General features: G+C 37.4%; 1 protein-coding gene across 2 annotated transcripts in view; it reads left to right on the top strand.

Moving 5' to 3' along the window:
- entpd1 (ectonucleoside triphosphate diphosphohydrolase 1) overlaps positions 1–13,589 on the top strand; it is a 266,701-nt gene that overhangs the window by 247,862 nt on the left and 5,250 nt on the right. Inside the window, exons 2-4 of one of the 2 annotated variants that reach the window (XM_056268811.1) lie at positions 12,361–12,488; positions 12,592–12,709; positions 13,177–13,327. In XM_056268811.1, the coding sequence (XP_056124786.1) occupies positions 12,361–12,488; positions 12,592–12,709; positions 13,177–13,327 (397 nt within the window). Of the gene's footprint in view, positions 1–12,360; positions 12,489–12,589; positions 12,710–13,176; positions 13,328–13,589 lie in introns of both variants that reach the window. The other variant, XM_056268812.1, reaches the window with a different exon arrangement.

Genomic DNA, 13,589 nt, shown 5'->3' with positions numbered 1-13,589 from the left:
TATATGCCTGAATAAGATGGTCATCTGTAATCCTACATTGAGGCCGGGGGCACCGAACATTAGGCCTCAATACCTCCTCTGGGGAAAGAACAAAAGAGGCAATAAGTGGATCAACCTTAGGCATCTGACCCAAGCCATAAGTGTCTGCATCCTGCATCGCAGCCAATGCCCTGCTTGCACTAGTGGGGTGCGTAAGCGACCTAGGGTTAGCCCAGCATCTTTGCAACTCCTCGATATAATCCTTTGATGGTGGAATTGTAAGAGGAGAGGGTTGCGCTGAACCTCTGAAAAAAGCACTAGAAGAGGTTGCCACAGCAGGGGCTGTGTCAAGACCCAAGCGAGCCAATGCAGCCTGAAGAGCCTGCTTCACTAGCTCTTGCTCTGACTGTGGACCTTCTGCAGATCCATGACCAGCTTCCTGGGAGCCATCATGGGAGAATTGGGATTGATGATCAGATAAAACCTGCACCTCTCCATCAACATCATCATAGGCTCTGAGAAGCCGCCATTGAAAGGATATCCTCCTCCCCAATGGGCGACTCCATAGCAGGGGCTTCGACTGAGGATACTAGTCTCTTGCCCGGTTGCAACTTCATAAGCAAAGCCTTAATCTGAGCAAACTCAGCCGCCAGCATATCCACCTTCTTCCCTAAAGGGTCTTCCTTGGGTCTTTTACCAGCGGAAGCACTGGTTGATTCAGTATTTTTACGCTTACTTGTTGTTTTACGTGGTGGGGGTGGAGGTAGCGACTCCCCCAAAAGCCCTTCCACCATGGTTATCCTCGAAGTCCTCCTCTCCCAAGACATGACGCTACAGTTCATGCAGGCATCTTCTGTGAGGCTCTGTTTAAGGTGTTCTAGGCCTAAACAGGAAGGGCAGCAGTCATGCCCATCATCTGCCTGGAGAACAGCCATGCACAATGTGCAAGTATGAGGTAACTTTTCCATTCTGGTTTCGGAAGATATTTGGTAGGTCGAGCGGAATCACTCTGACTGTCACTGTCCTAAGCAAGCCTTGCCAGAAAACTTACTAGAGAATAATTTCAATACAATATATTACACACACCCAATTATTGAAGTGTACATGTAAATATACAATAATAATAATAATAATAATAATAATAATAATAAATATATATATATATATACATGTATATTATCCTATAATTATTGTGTAAATTGTTATATATATATATATATACACAAGGGGCACCCCCTTTCTTTTTTTTTTTTACAGCAATACTAGACTCATTCAATAACACAATAGATGAGTATGCAGCTATTGTAGCTCAGATACCAATCGCTATACAGAGTGCACACCCTCCAGCGTGGTCTAACTTACCTACAGCTGCAAGTTATTATGGCCCTTTCAATGAGCGAAAACACTCTGTCTAGCGACCAACACAATGCCAGGAAAACGAGAACGAACCCCAGCAGCAATGTAAACAAACTCACCTGCTGTGTTGCTTATTTCATAATCAATAAATACGTTGCAGCCTCTGGAGGACGCGCAGTCGCGAGACACCAACAAATGTTTTCTGTTGCGAAGCTGTGAAGACCGGATTCGAGTTGTTTTGTTTTTCTTTTTTACATAATCTACGACCTGCATCAAGCACGCGAGAAGATTATAGGGACAGTCTGCAGGAAGTCACGGGGTTAAATAGGGGAGCACCCCGAGTCATCCTGGTCACGAGGGACATTGTTTGTATTAGACTCGACCTATGCATTGCAACGAGAGATAGTATCCAGTGTGAAGCACTGCCTCTGGCGGTCAGGAAGAACGAAATAGAACCCAAATGCAACTTTACTTCAAAACATAATCAAACATAAAACAAAGGCATGGCAAGGCAAGGCATGAACCAGAAACAAGAACAGGAAACTCAAAACAAAGAAAGAACCTGGACAAGAAACATTCAATAGACCAAGACTTAGACATGAGGGCTTAAATACACAGACTAATTACAAGACAAGGAACACCTGTGAACAATGATCAGACGATTAACAAATGGCAAGACACATGGCAGGATCACATAACAATCAGGGAATCACAAGAACAAGGAACACGACACAAAACCCTCAACGTGACAATTTAGATCGACATTTATGTTAAAAAAAGGCCAAAAATATTATGTTTTTAAACTTTTATATTAGCAATACATTTCTGGACACTATTGTTCATAATGAAATACTGGTTTTAAAACTATATGGGATGTTCTGTAGTCATTGGTCATTTCACAACTCAGACACGCTCACTTCCTCTAACCCCAAAACAGCTCACAGCAGTTGAAATAAACATCCTTTTCTGGCTGAACAAACCCTTGGAGGAAGACTGTCCTGAATATTTCTGAGGTGCTGAAATGTATACATCACACTTTACAAGGTCACTTCATTTAATACACAGAGGAAATAAGACGGTGTGTAGTTGTGTAGAACTTTACACAGTCTCCTAAAAACAACAAATAATGGATGTAATAATTAGGCCTTTCCTGTTATGACAAAAACATTCTTATCTTGGTTTATTATGGAGATCAAAGCTCAGATCTTAACTTTCCCCAAACCATAACGCTAAAGAAGAACACTAAGAATTTGCATTGGCACGTCTCTCTTCCAAAGAAGGTTAGTGGAAGACATCTGCTGGGAATCTGTCCTTCTCAGACATGTGTTTGTGCTGACAAGCCCATGTTAACCACACGATCACACTGGCACGCGCTTCAAGCATGGGTGTGACAAAAGCTATTCTCTCTTATGGAAATTCTGAGTGCAAGTTTTGTAAACTGCTAAACCAGACACTTTCAGTTGGCTCATTTCTCAGTCTGTAAGACTGAATGAACCACATAATGTGTAATCTAAAGAGGCTTCTTGGCTCTCACATAAAAACAGTCTGATTGCTTTCAAATGGACTTTATTAGATAGCTTAGTAAAGTGGCAAGAAAGGCACAATTTATTGTATTATCTCTCTAAGAAAAGCATTACACACGGATGCATGGGAAATGTGCACTCAATGGAAAAGCATTTGTTACTGTACGTCTTGAATGACTGCTAGCTAAAAGGCTACAGTGAGGTCAAAAATACTTATGATGAGATATTACAGGGTCTCATCAGTGTAAGCTCTGGGTCAATCCATGTAATTTATTCACACCACTTAGGCCTACTTTTGGCGGAAGGCGCTGTATGTGGGAGCCACGCCTGTCAGCATGAGAGTTCCTTTCCAGATAGTGTTTATCGTCCAGTCTGCTTCATAAATCCTAGATCTTAGCATACTTCCCTGCTGGCAGATGCAAAAATTACACAATTTTGAAAGGCAAAAAACATCTTCCTTTATTGACGACTATTCAAAAGTAGACGTATTTTAATACAAAATAAAACGTATTATAAAAAAAATATTTCATTCATTTTTATTAAATAATAAGAATCTTACATTTCATGTTGAATTCATTTCAAATAATATTTTAAAATATGGCGTTTAGGTATGTTTACACAGGCTGTTTAATGAAACTCAGAGGTGGCATGAATAGCATATGAATGAAAAATGAAACAGGTAACACTTTACAATAAAGTCTAATTTGTTAACTTAGTTAATGTATGAACTAACGATGACCAATACATTTGTTACCATATTTATTAATCTTTGTTCATATTAAATTAATAAAAATAAAATTGTTCATTGTTTGTTCATGTTAGTTTACAGTGCATTAACCAATGTTAACAAATACAACATTTGATTTCCGTAATGTATTAGTAAATGTTGAAATTAACATTAATAAGATTAATAAATGCTGTAGATAGAAGTATTGTTAATTCTTAGTTCATGTTAACTATAGATAACTAATGTTAACTAATGAAACCTTAAGTGTTACCAAATGATACTCTAAATATTAAACTAAAACTGAAAGCAGGTGGCGGCACTCAGTGAGTCATTCAAGTTTAACAGTGTACATATATTTTTTTTCTGCACAACTATAATTGAATCTTTGATGCTGAATAAGTGCAGTTTACCTTTATTCCACAAGGTGGCAATGTCTGACGTGACGTTTCACTCATTGTCACCGCAGGCAGAAAACAAAAGAATAGGAAGTATCATCAGTAAAATTTGAAATGGCGCAGTGATTTACTGCAGACCGAGTACTGAACGCAATCAAATATTAGTGTCACTGTCACTTGATGGTGGATCTAGTGAAGAAGCTGTCAGCGATCAAAATATTGATTTTGAAGATGTTTAAAATGAAATTTTTGAGAATATGTTTGAGATCGTGAATATGAGCTATGCTGAATGTACTGGGAAATGAGCTCTGACGAGGACATTCAGTAATGAAACACCTTTGTGTGTTGCTCAGAGATGCACAACAAAACGTAACAAGCATTAATAATTTTAACACATTATTTTTCCATAATTAATCGCACCACTTTAACACGTTAAAGTGTACAGCCCTAATATAGAATATGTTACAAACTACAAACTCATGAAGAAAAACCATTTAAAATCACAATGCCATTTTATGCTATCAGATAACTTTTTACATCCAGATACTTTGTTTTTTGTAATCTAAACCACATTATAATGAGGAATAGAATTTCGTTCTCCCATTGTTTGTAAGAAAAGCTACTGTGCAACAACCCAAAGACATCACAACTTGACACCTTTGATATCACGCTTTCTCACGAATGTTTTGCAAGAACCCCTGTCAGAGTTCTCTATGTGGGTGTGAAGTGACATATCATTATTTACCATGTCTCAAGAGTGTCACATTGACTTGGATTACTTCATACAAGCTTACTCAGGTACCTAAGGCATGTTAGTGCAGGTGAACCTTACAGAGAAGATATTAAACCTGATGTAACACGTTTAGTGACGGATTTAGACTACAGTGACTCTTCAGTCTGATGAGACATAATGAAAACTGTCCGTGCTACTATGCTTACAAAGGATTTAGTATATGACGACATCGTCGCAATTATGCCTGATCTATGGAGGACTTAAGAGAAACACCTGAGGTAGAAAGAAAGTCTGTTTACTTGAGAGCATGAGTGTGCTCTGACGTATCTCATGTTCCAGTCAATAAAAGATTCACAGCTGAGACATGTAGGTTGCTATACAAACATCTATTGAAATGACCATCATTTCACAAAGAAACCTTTTTTGTGCGTGTTTCCCTTTTCTCAAGAGGAAATGCAACTCATAGGCAACATGCCACTGGTGCCAAAGGTTGTTTTTGGCCCCTGTCTCTATATCAGTAACAACTTGCATTTGGCATAAACTCAGAGACATTTTGCGGTACAGCTCTGAGGTGATGCATTTTTTCTGTCTGAAGAATGCAATAAACATAGTGTAGAAGAGTGTTTGCCCACAAAAGACCATTGATTGAGTTGTTTGGTTCTAATGTTAATTTGTTAGCATAACAGCGGTACTTCTGTTTTTCTACGCAATCTGCTAACGTTCTGCCCTGTCAAGCGACGTATTCCCAAGAGGCCTGAAAGAGAAATAGAGGATGACTTGATCAGAAGTGAAAAGCATTTTCCACATGTAAAGGGTTGTGCCATAAGGGATTTTTAAACGTATTGCCAAAGTTTTAAATTTGACAGGACTGCATAAAATAATACGAATACTGCAAAATCATGCAAGAAAAACACCAAGGCTAATGTTAATCTTAGTTTTCAGAGCAATAAAACAGGGCTGTTCAGTCCTGAATATACTGCAGGTCATCCATGGTTAATTTACCATGGATTTCCTCTGACTTTACCTACCACAAGGATGTAAATTTAAGTTCTCGGTAAATCAGACAGTTGTCGTAGTTCTTATAGCAATTTGTTTGCTGCTTACAGCCAATGCTCTTCTGTGTTTAAGAACTCCAAACTGGACAGCTGGAAAGTGCATTACCTGCATTTACAGCTGTTTTTCTCAGACAGTATTTTGGTTTTGTGCATTATGACTTATAACATATGTTAAGTTCTGTGCAAAATCTGCTTAGTCTGCTTAAACAGACCAGTCTTATATCGATGTGACTTTGGACACTTAGCAGTTTCTCTTGGTGCAAGAACTTAGCAGTGTTTCTTTGCTCCCTTTACATTGTACAATACATAAACAGTTAAAAAAGACCAGCTACTATAGCATTCAAAAGTAATTAATACTTGAAATTGATGCATTAGGCCTACATTGTTTGTAAGTGACAGTAAGACATTTACCCCCGATTTCACAGACAAGACTTAAACCTAAAATGCATGTTTGAGCTGTTTTAAGAGAAAGCAACTTGCACTGACATATTAAAATGTGTCAGTGCCATTGTTTTGTCTCAAGATGCACACCTTTGGTTAAAACCAGACCATTCTCAGTTGTAACTGAGTTTTGGTCTGGCAAAGCATCATAGACAAATCATTTCCAGAGGGGCGTCACCAACGGACGTCACGGATAGACCTAAACCCAATCAGAGCGATGAAGGAGATGGCGTATGCAGAGCGGCAGAAACATCTCCGAGTGTTGTTCTTTGCTCGGTTTTTAACAAAAAGGAAACGTTCAAATCGCTTAAAACAGACGCAATAGCTGATTCGACCGAGTGATGTTCGACGGCGGCATCTTTGTAATGTAGGCTACAAAATCTGCTTCAAAATCCCAGCGTTGTCGTCATCGTGTAAAGCCCGCCCCAACGTTTCTGATTGGTGCCTAGATTTCGGCGGATTGGAAATGAGCTTGAATGAGCTCTTTGCCAGACTAACTTTCAGAGCAAATCTAAATTTGCCGGAAGTTGTCTGGGTTTTCCCAGGCTAGCACACCTTATAATGTTACACTTTTTTCAGATAAATGCTGTTCTTTTGAAATTATTCATCAAAGAATCTTGCAAAGAACTCATCAAAGAATTATTAAGCAATATGCTATTTTCATCATTGATAATAATATGTTTCTTGAGCACCAAATCAGCATATTAGAATGATTTCTGAAGGATTATGTGACACTGAAGACAGAAGTAATGGCAGCTTAAGCACTCAAAAAAATGATATGTTGGCTTTACTTAACTTTTTTATGTAAACAGGTTCCACCGGTTCCACATAACTATGTTTTGTTAAACAAACATAATATGTTCATGTAACTTCAACATCATGGAATTTGGTCATTTTAAGCGACCCAATTAAACTCTGAGCTAATGAGTTAATTAAGTGAATAACTGAGTGATGATTGAGCATTATTGAAGACACCTGGCTGATGTTAACAAGCAGAATCTCTGAACGAGAAAACCGGAATGTTTAAGTCACCATTATGGAGATAAGTGTTTGTTTTAGTTGGGCTCTTGACCATTTACTTATTAACTTTAGATTTTGTTTGGTTGCTGTACATGAGTCATAACAGCCGGATGAACAATAAACAAAGGTCATCTGATGGTGTTGGTTGTGTTTTAACATAATCATTATTTCACAATCATTTGACCTCAATCACTGAACTTATATTAAACCGAATTTCTGAGATAAGTTTACCTTACGAATGATAGCAGCACTGTCATTGTAGAGCTTACTATTTTTAGACTTTTCAATGAAATTTAAATGATCAAATCAATAAATAAAAAAGAAACTTCCTAAAAAAATATTTTGAGTATAGGCACACACAGACATCAAGAATCAGCCTGTGAATCTCAACAATGGTGACAATTATAAAGCATGTTGCAGTGCATTCTGGGTGCCACCAATCAAAACTCATTCATGGCTCCCATCATGCATTGCTGCATGAATAAATAATGAGCTTATGATCTGTTTGTCACCATTGCTGAGATTCATATGCTGATTCTTGATGTCTGTGTGTGCCTACTCAGGATATTTTTTAAGAAGTTTATTTTTTATTTCTTGATTTGATCATTTGAATTTTTTTGAAAAGGCTAAAAATAGTATGCTCTACAATGACAGTAAGGTAAACTTAACTCAGAAATTGGGTTCAATATAAGTTCAGTGATTGAGGTCAAATGATTGTGAAATAATGATTATGTTAAATCACAACCAACACCATCAGATCTCCTAACATTGTTCATCCGGCTGTTATAACTCATGTACAGCAACCAAACAAAATCTAAAGTTAATAAGTTAATGGTCAAGAGCCCAACTAAAACACACACTTATCTGCATAATGGTGACTTAAACAGTCTGATTTTCTCCTTCAGAGATTCTACTTGTTAACATCAGGTGTCTTCAATAATGCTCAATCATCACTCAATTATTCACTTAATTAACTCATTAGCTCAATCATCACTCAATTATTCACTTAATTAACTCATTAGCTCAGAGTTTAATTGGGTCGCTTAAAATGACCAAATTCCATGATGTTGAAGTTACATGAACATATTATGTTTGTTTAACGAAACATAGTTATGTGGAACCGGTGGAACCTGTTTACATAAAAAAGTTAAGTAAAGCCAACATATCATTTTTTTGGAGTGTTTGCAATCACTGGAATAAATTACATTTAAAAATATATTTACTGTTTAAACTATATTACTGTTTTGCTGTAATATGTTTAAATAAATGCAGCCTTGGTGGGCATGAGAGACTACATTAAAAAAATCTCACCAACCCTCCAATCTAATAATGAGTGTTTTCATTGTGTCCAGGCAACACTGCAGATAATCCAAACACAAACAGGTGTTCATCAGGGAAGGAAACCAATAAGGAATCTGAAATAACTTAAAAAGACAGAGACTGATCACTTTCCAGACTTCTCAGGACAATAAAGGACCCTGATGCACTGAGTAAAATATTTGGGTGGAATATGTTGTAAAGACAACAACAGAGCAGTTTGTTCTGGATAACAGCACCTTCCACATGAGTCAAAATAATAATATTTGGTCTTCATTTAATCACCCTCACGTTGTTCCAAACCCGTATGACCTTATGTCTCTTACGGAAAACACAGGGTGAACTGTATTCTTAAATCTGACCACTTCTCTTCATGCAATGCATTTACAGCATGCAGCAGATGCTATTTTCCCGAACAAATAGCACTGCTGTTCTTGCTATAGGGAATAAACAAAATCGACTTGCCCTCATTGCATTCACTTGTCTGGAACACAAAGGGTGAATTTATGAGGAATATCCTGGGAATTTCTTTTACATAAAGGAATGTGGCTGTCAAGCTATACAAAATGACATAAAACTGTCATAAAATGAATCATTTGCTGTATTCCAGAACTTCAGAGAAACAGACTGGAATTTAAGTTGAACTTTAATTTTTGGTTGAGCTATTGCTTTAAGGGAACAACAGCTGAGCAATTTGTTCTGGAAAATAACATATGCTGCCTGCTACATGCAATGAATGAAGGAAAGTGGTTATTTAAAAGTGAGTTATTTCTGTATGTCATTTCTGACATAGCATACTATACATCTTTCATCCATTGGGTCCTCTTATAAAGACAGTTCCCCTAATATTTTTTTAATAAAACGTTTTGATAAAAATTCTATTCTGAGAATTTAAAAAAAATGTAATAGTTTGTGCATGCAACGGTTAAGAAGATGTGGTTTACAGTCTTCAGACCTTTAATGTTTCCCAAACACTTGGATGCCACTGACTTGCATGCCAAAGACAGAAGCTTCAGTTCCAGAGACAGATCAGTATGCAGCTCACACTCAGGTTCTCTAAAGTGATTCAGTTCCAAAACGAGTGCACGACTCACTGCACTAGGGAATTCCGCTCACTGCCGCCCGTGACGTCACTGCAAGCCTTGCATGGCTCCACATGCACAATGGGTGTTTCCCCACAATCACACGCATATTCTAACCAAGCAAAGATGCAGTTACGCTCACAGGTGTGATTAGTCGTTACTAAAATATTGAAATCCTGATACTGATACTTAACACTGAAAAGTGGGCAGGAATCGGTTAACAGTCAGTTCACTGGGACTTACCACACAAACCTCGACAGTCGTTGACACACAGTTCTCAGCGGTTAAACGCCCTGCGCGTGTCCTGATGGGTAGGTGAAAAGCGCAGCAAGGCGCGCGGATTGAAAAGCTTCAATCCTGGCATTTATTTTGTAACTACTTTCCGCTTCATTGTATGAGATCAACCTATCCTTTTAAGCAAACCTTATCAGATGTGGCTTTATTGGGCTTGCAAGGACTAGAACTAGGCCTAAACTAATAGCGTACAGAGATCTGTTCTTTTTTAATGTGTGCCTGAAACGTAATATTTCCATATGTGTCTGCTTCAAATTAAGGTAGTGTGGAAACTAATAGTTTTGTAGATGTCTCGTTAAATTGGAGTCAAGTACCACACAAAACTTTACCAGAGTTTGAATAACTGAAAACATGATCATTTTAAATCTTGTGCACAAATGTTATCAGATTCACTTTTAATTAATTGTCATACCCCATCACCATCCTTATTTAATTTTTTTATATATTTTACTTGAAGATGGGAAATATGCCAGAACAAATCAGCCTCTAAACTTGTGCTGATGTTATACATTAGATTTAGATTACACCAGTTCAGTTATTTAACTTTAATTAACATGATCATCACGAATTAAATTGAGACGCATGTGAAAGAATAATTACTTCAGAATGTGTTTTTTTTCCCTTCATGTTAATCATTTATAATTTTACATAGTGACAGCTTATGTGTGGACCTCATGAGGGAGGTGGTCATGTACACTGAACAAAATTATAAATGCAAGCACTTTCATGAGCTGAACTCAAAGATCTAAGACTTTTTCTATGTACACAAAAGGCCCATTACTCTCAAATATTGTTCACAAATCTGTCTAAATCTGTGTTAGTGAGCACTTCCCCTTTGCCGAGATAATCCATCCACCTCACAGGTGTGGCATATCAAGATGCTGATTAGACAGCATGAGTATTGCACAGGTGTCCCTTAGGCTGGCCACAATAAAAGGTCTAAAATGTACAGTTTTATCACACAGCACAATACCACAAGTTTTGAGGGAGCTTGCAATTGGCAATCGACCTGACTGCAGTTAATCGTTGTAACCGACTTGAGTGGTCAAATGCTCACATTCGATGGCGTCTGGCACTTTGGAGAGGTGCTCTCTTCACGGATAAATCCCGGTTTTCACTGTACAGGGCAGATGGCAGACGTCGTGTGGGTGAGCGGTTTGCTGGTGGCCTTTTATTGTGGCCAGCCTAAGGCACACCTGTGCAATAATCATGCTGTCTAATCAGCATCTTGATATGCCACACCTGTGAGGTGGATGGATTATCTTGGCAAAGGAGAAGTGCTCACTAACACAGATTTAGACAGATTTGTGAACAATATTTGAGAGAAATAGGCCTTTTGTGTACATAGAAAAAGTCTTAGATCTTTGAGTTCAGCTCATAAAAAATGGGGGCAAAAACAAAAATGTTGCATTTATAATTTTGTTCAGTCTATGATAGTGATTTCATTTCTAATTGGTTAAATTTATGGTGATATATCCATTACTGCAACATTCCCTGTTCTCCCCCAGGCTGAATTTACAAAGTTGAGTAGCTGTTTTAAATAAATGAAACAATCAAAATAATAACATCACAGAGGTTTCATAAACTTATAATAATATTACATATAATTTAGCCTTTATTTTTTTAATCATCTCGTACCAAAATAATTTAATTAGTCACTTGGAACCCAAAATTCACATTCTTTGCTGGAATCACTTTTCCCAAGGGTTGCCTACTTATAACATTTAGCCAAAATGAACTATCAATCCATCCATCCAGATTCTCCACGCAGCTTGTCCTAAATATGCTCATGGGAATTCTGAAGCCTATCCCAGCATTTTGGGCTAAAGACAGGGAAACACCCTAAACAGATGTCCTGTCCATACGAACAGGATATTTTCTTTATTTCAAAGTTATTCATTGGAGCAAGAAAAATTCTCCTGATCTGTAAAATATATACATCCATCTAAAACACGAATGAAGGGCCTCTTAGAGGGCTTTATTGTATACACATTGGGGAGACATGCTGTAATGCCCAGCAGAATATGCAGTGCCCTCATGCTTTCAATCCCTGTTTGTTTTTCCATTAAAAGGACAGTAGGTATTACTGTTTATTTTCTTTTAACACTTAAAAAGCCTCACCAAAACACAAAAAGTACTTCACAATTATTATTAGACTGCATGATAGATTTTGAAAAAGATAAAATAGAAAAAAACACAGGATGTATTGAGTTTGCATTGAATGCAGAATTGAATGATATTCACACCATCCTGTATTGCTGTTGTTAATAATTTAAAAGGCTACTGTACTGTTCTGTAACACAGATATGAAATAAATGTCCTTTTTTAGTTAACATCATTTACGTATTTATTCAGCTTACACTGTAAAACAGACTCACATAGGCTGTTAAATACTAAGTGTAAATTGTCAACCTGCTCTCTTTATTATCTCTTTTTAGAAGTAAAAGTCAAGAACCCATGGCACAGGCCAGCGTTCATCTTTCTGACTGCTTTTATCATCCTGGGGATCGTCATCATGGTGTCCATTTCTGTCGTCCAGAACAAACCTTTACCCAAGAAGTACAAGGTATGACTGACAATTTGAGTGAACCATTTACTGGTTGTTAATAATCAATCAGATTAGATTTGTACAGACTTCACTGATGCAGTGGTTCCTGTTCACTTGACAGTATGGAATAGTTCTGGATGCAGGCTCCTCGCACACCTCTGTATATATCTATGAATGGCCTGCCGAGAAGGAGAACAACACAGGCATGGTACGGCAGAAACACACCTGCAATGTAAAAGGTACATGATCCCTAATTTACTCTGCAGAGGCCAAGATCTGGATTGGATTTCAACTAAAACTGAAAGGAGGAATTGAATGCACTATGTGTGACTTTTTCTTCCGTGGAACAAAAAAATAGATATTTAGCAGATTGTCCAAGCTGCTCTTTTTCCATACAGTCACTGATTTTTATAAAAATAACAACTTGAATTTCAGCCTTTTCCTCACATAAAGCTATCATATGTCTTTCTGAAGTCTTGGAAAAAATATATATATAATAATTTATATATTTATGGTACTTTTTGTCCTTCCTAATGCTGCTTGGCAGCTCCTGGTCCCCATCCACTTTCATTGTAGCACAGTTTAGACAGTCTGCTAAACTTCTTCTTCGCTATTCCATGAAAGACAAAGCCAGGAGTTTAATTTACTATCCCTTTAGTAGTTTGTCAACACCACATAATTCCCAACAACATTTTGCATACTGTAGGCAAAGGCATCTCCAGTTACTATGATAATCCAGATGGGGCTGGCAAATCTCTGCAGGACTGCATGGTGGAGGCCCAGCAAAGAATACCTGCTCACAGACACGAAGAAACCCCTGTGTACCTGGGAGCCACAGCAGGCATGAGACTGCTCAAGTAATCACTTTTCAATATTCTCAATTCTCAAGAATAAAAAATGGAGTAGGGAGGTATAGAGAATAATTTGGAATAGAACTCTAAGTACTCAAACGATAGACTTATAAATCAATGATGAATTGTCTTTATTCTGTAATTATTCTACAGGTCAAATGTTTGAAATAATTAAAAAAAATTAAATGTTTTTGAAAAGTCTCTTATGCTCACCAAGGCTGCATTTATTTGATCAAAAATACCATAAAAACAATATTGTGATTTTTCT

Source organism: Rhinichthys klamathensis, unplaced genomic scaffold (genome assembly GCF_029890125.1).
Source record: "Rhinichthys klamathensis goyatoka isolate OS25496 unplaced genomic scaffold, OSU_Roscu_1.1 h1tg000277l_1, whole genome shotgun sequence".
Lineage (NCBI taxonomy): Eukaryota > Metazoa > Chordata > Actinopteri > Cypriniformes > Leuciscidae > Rhinichthys > Rhinichthys klamathensis.
Note: the sequence above shows the minus strand (reverse complement) of the source record. Positions and strands in the feature narration are given on the sequence as shown.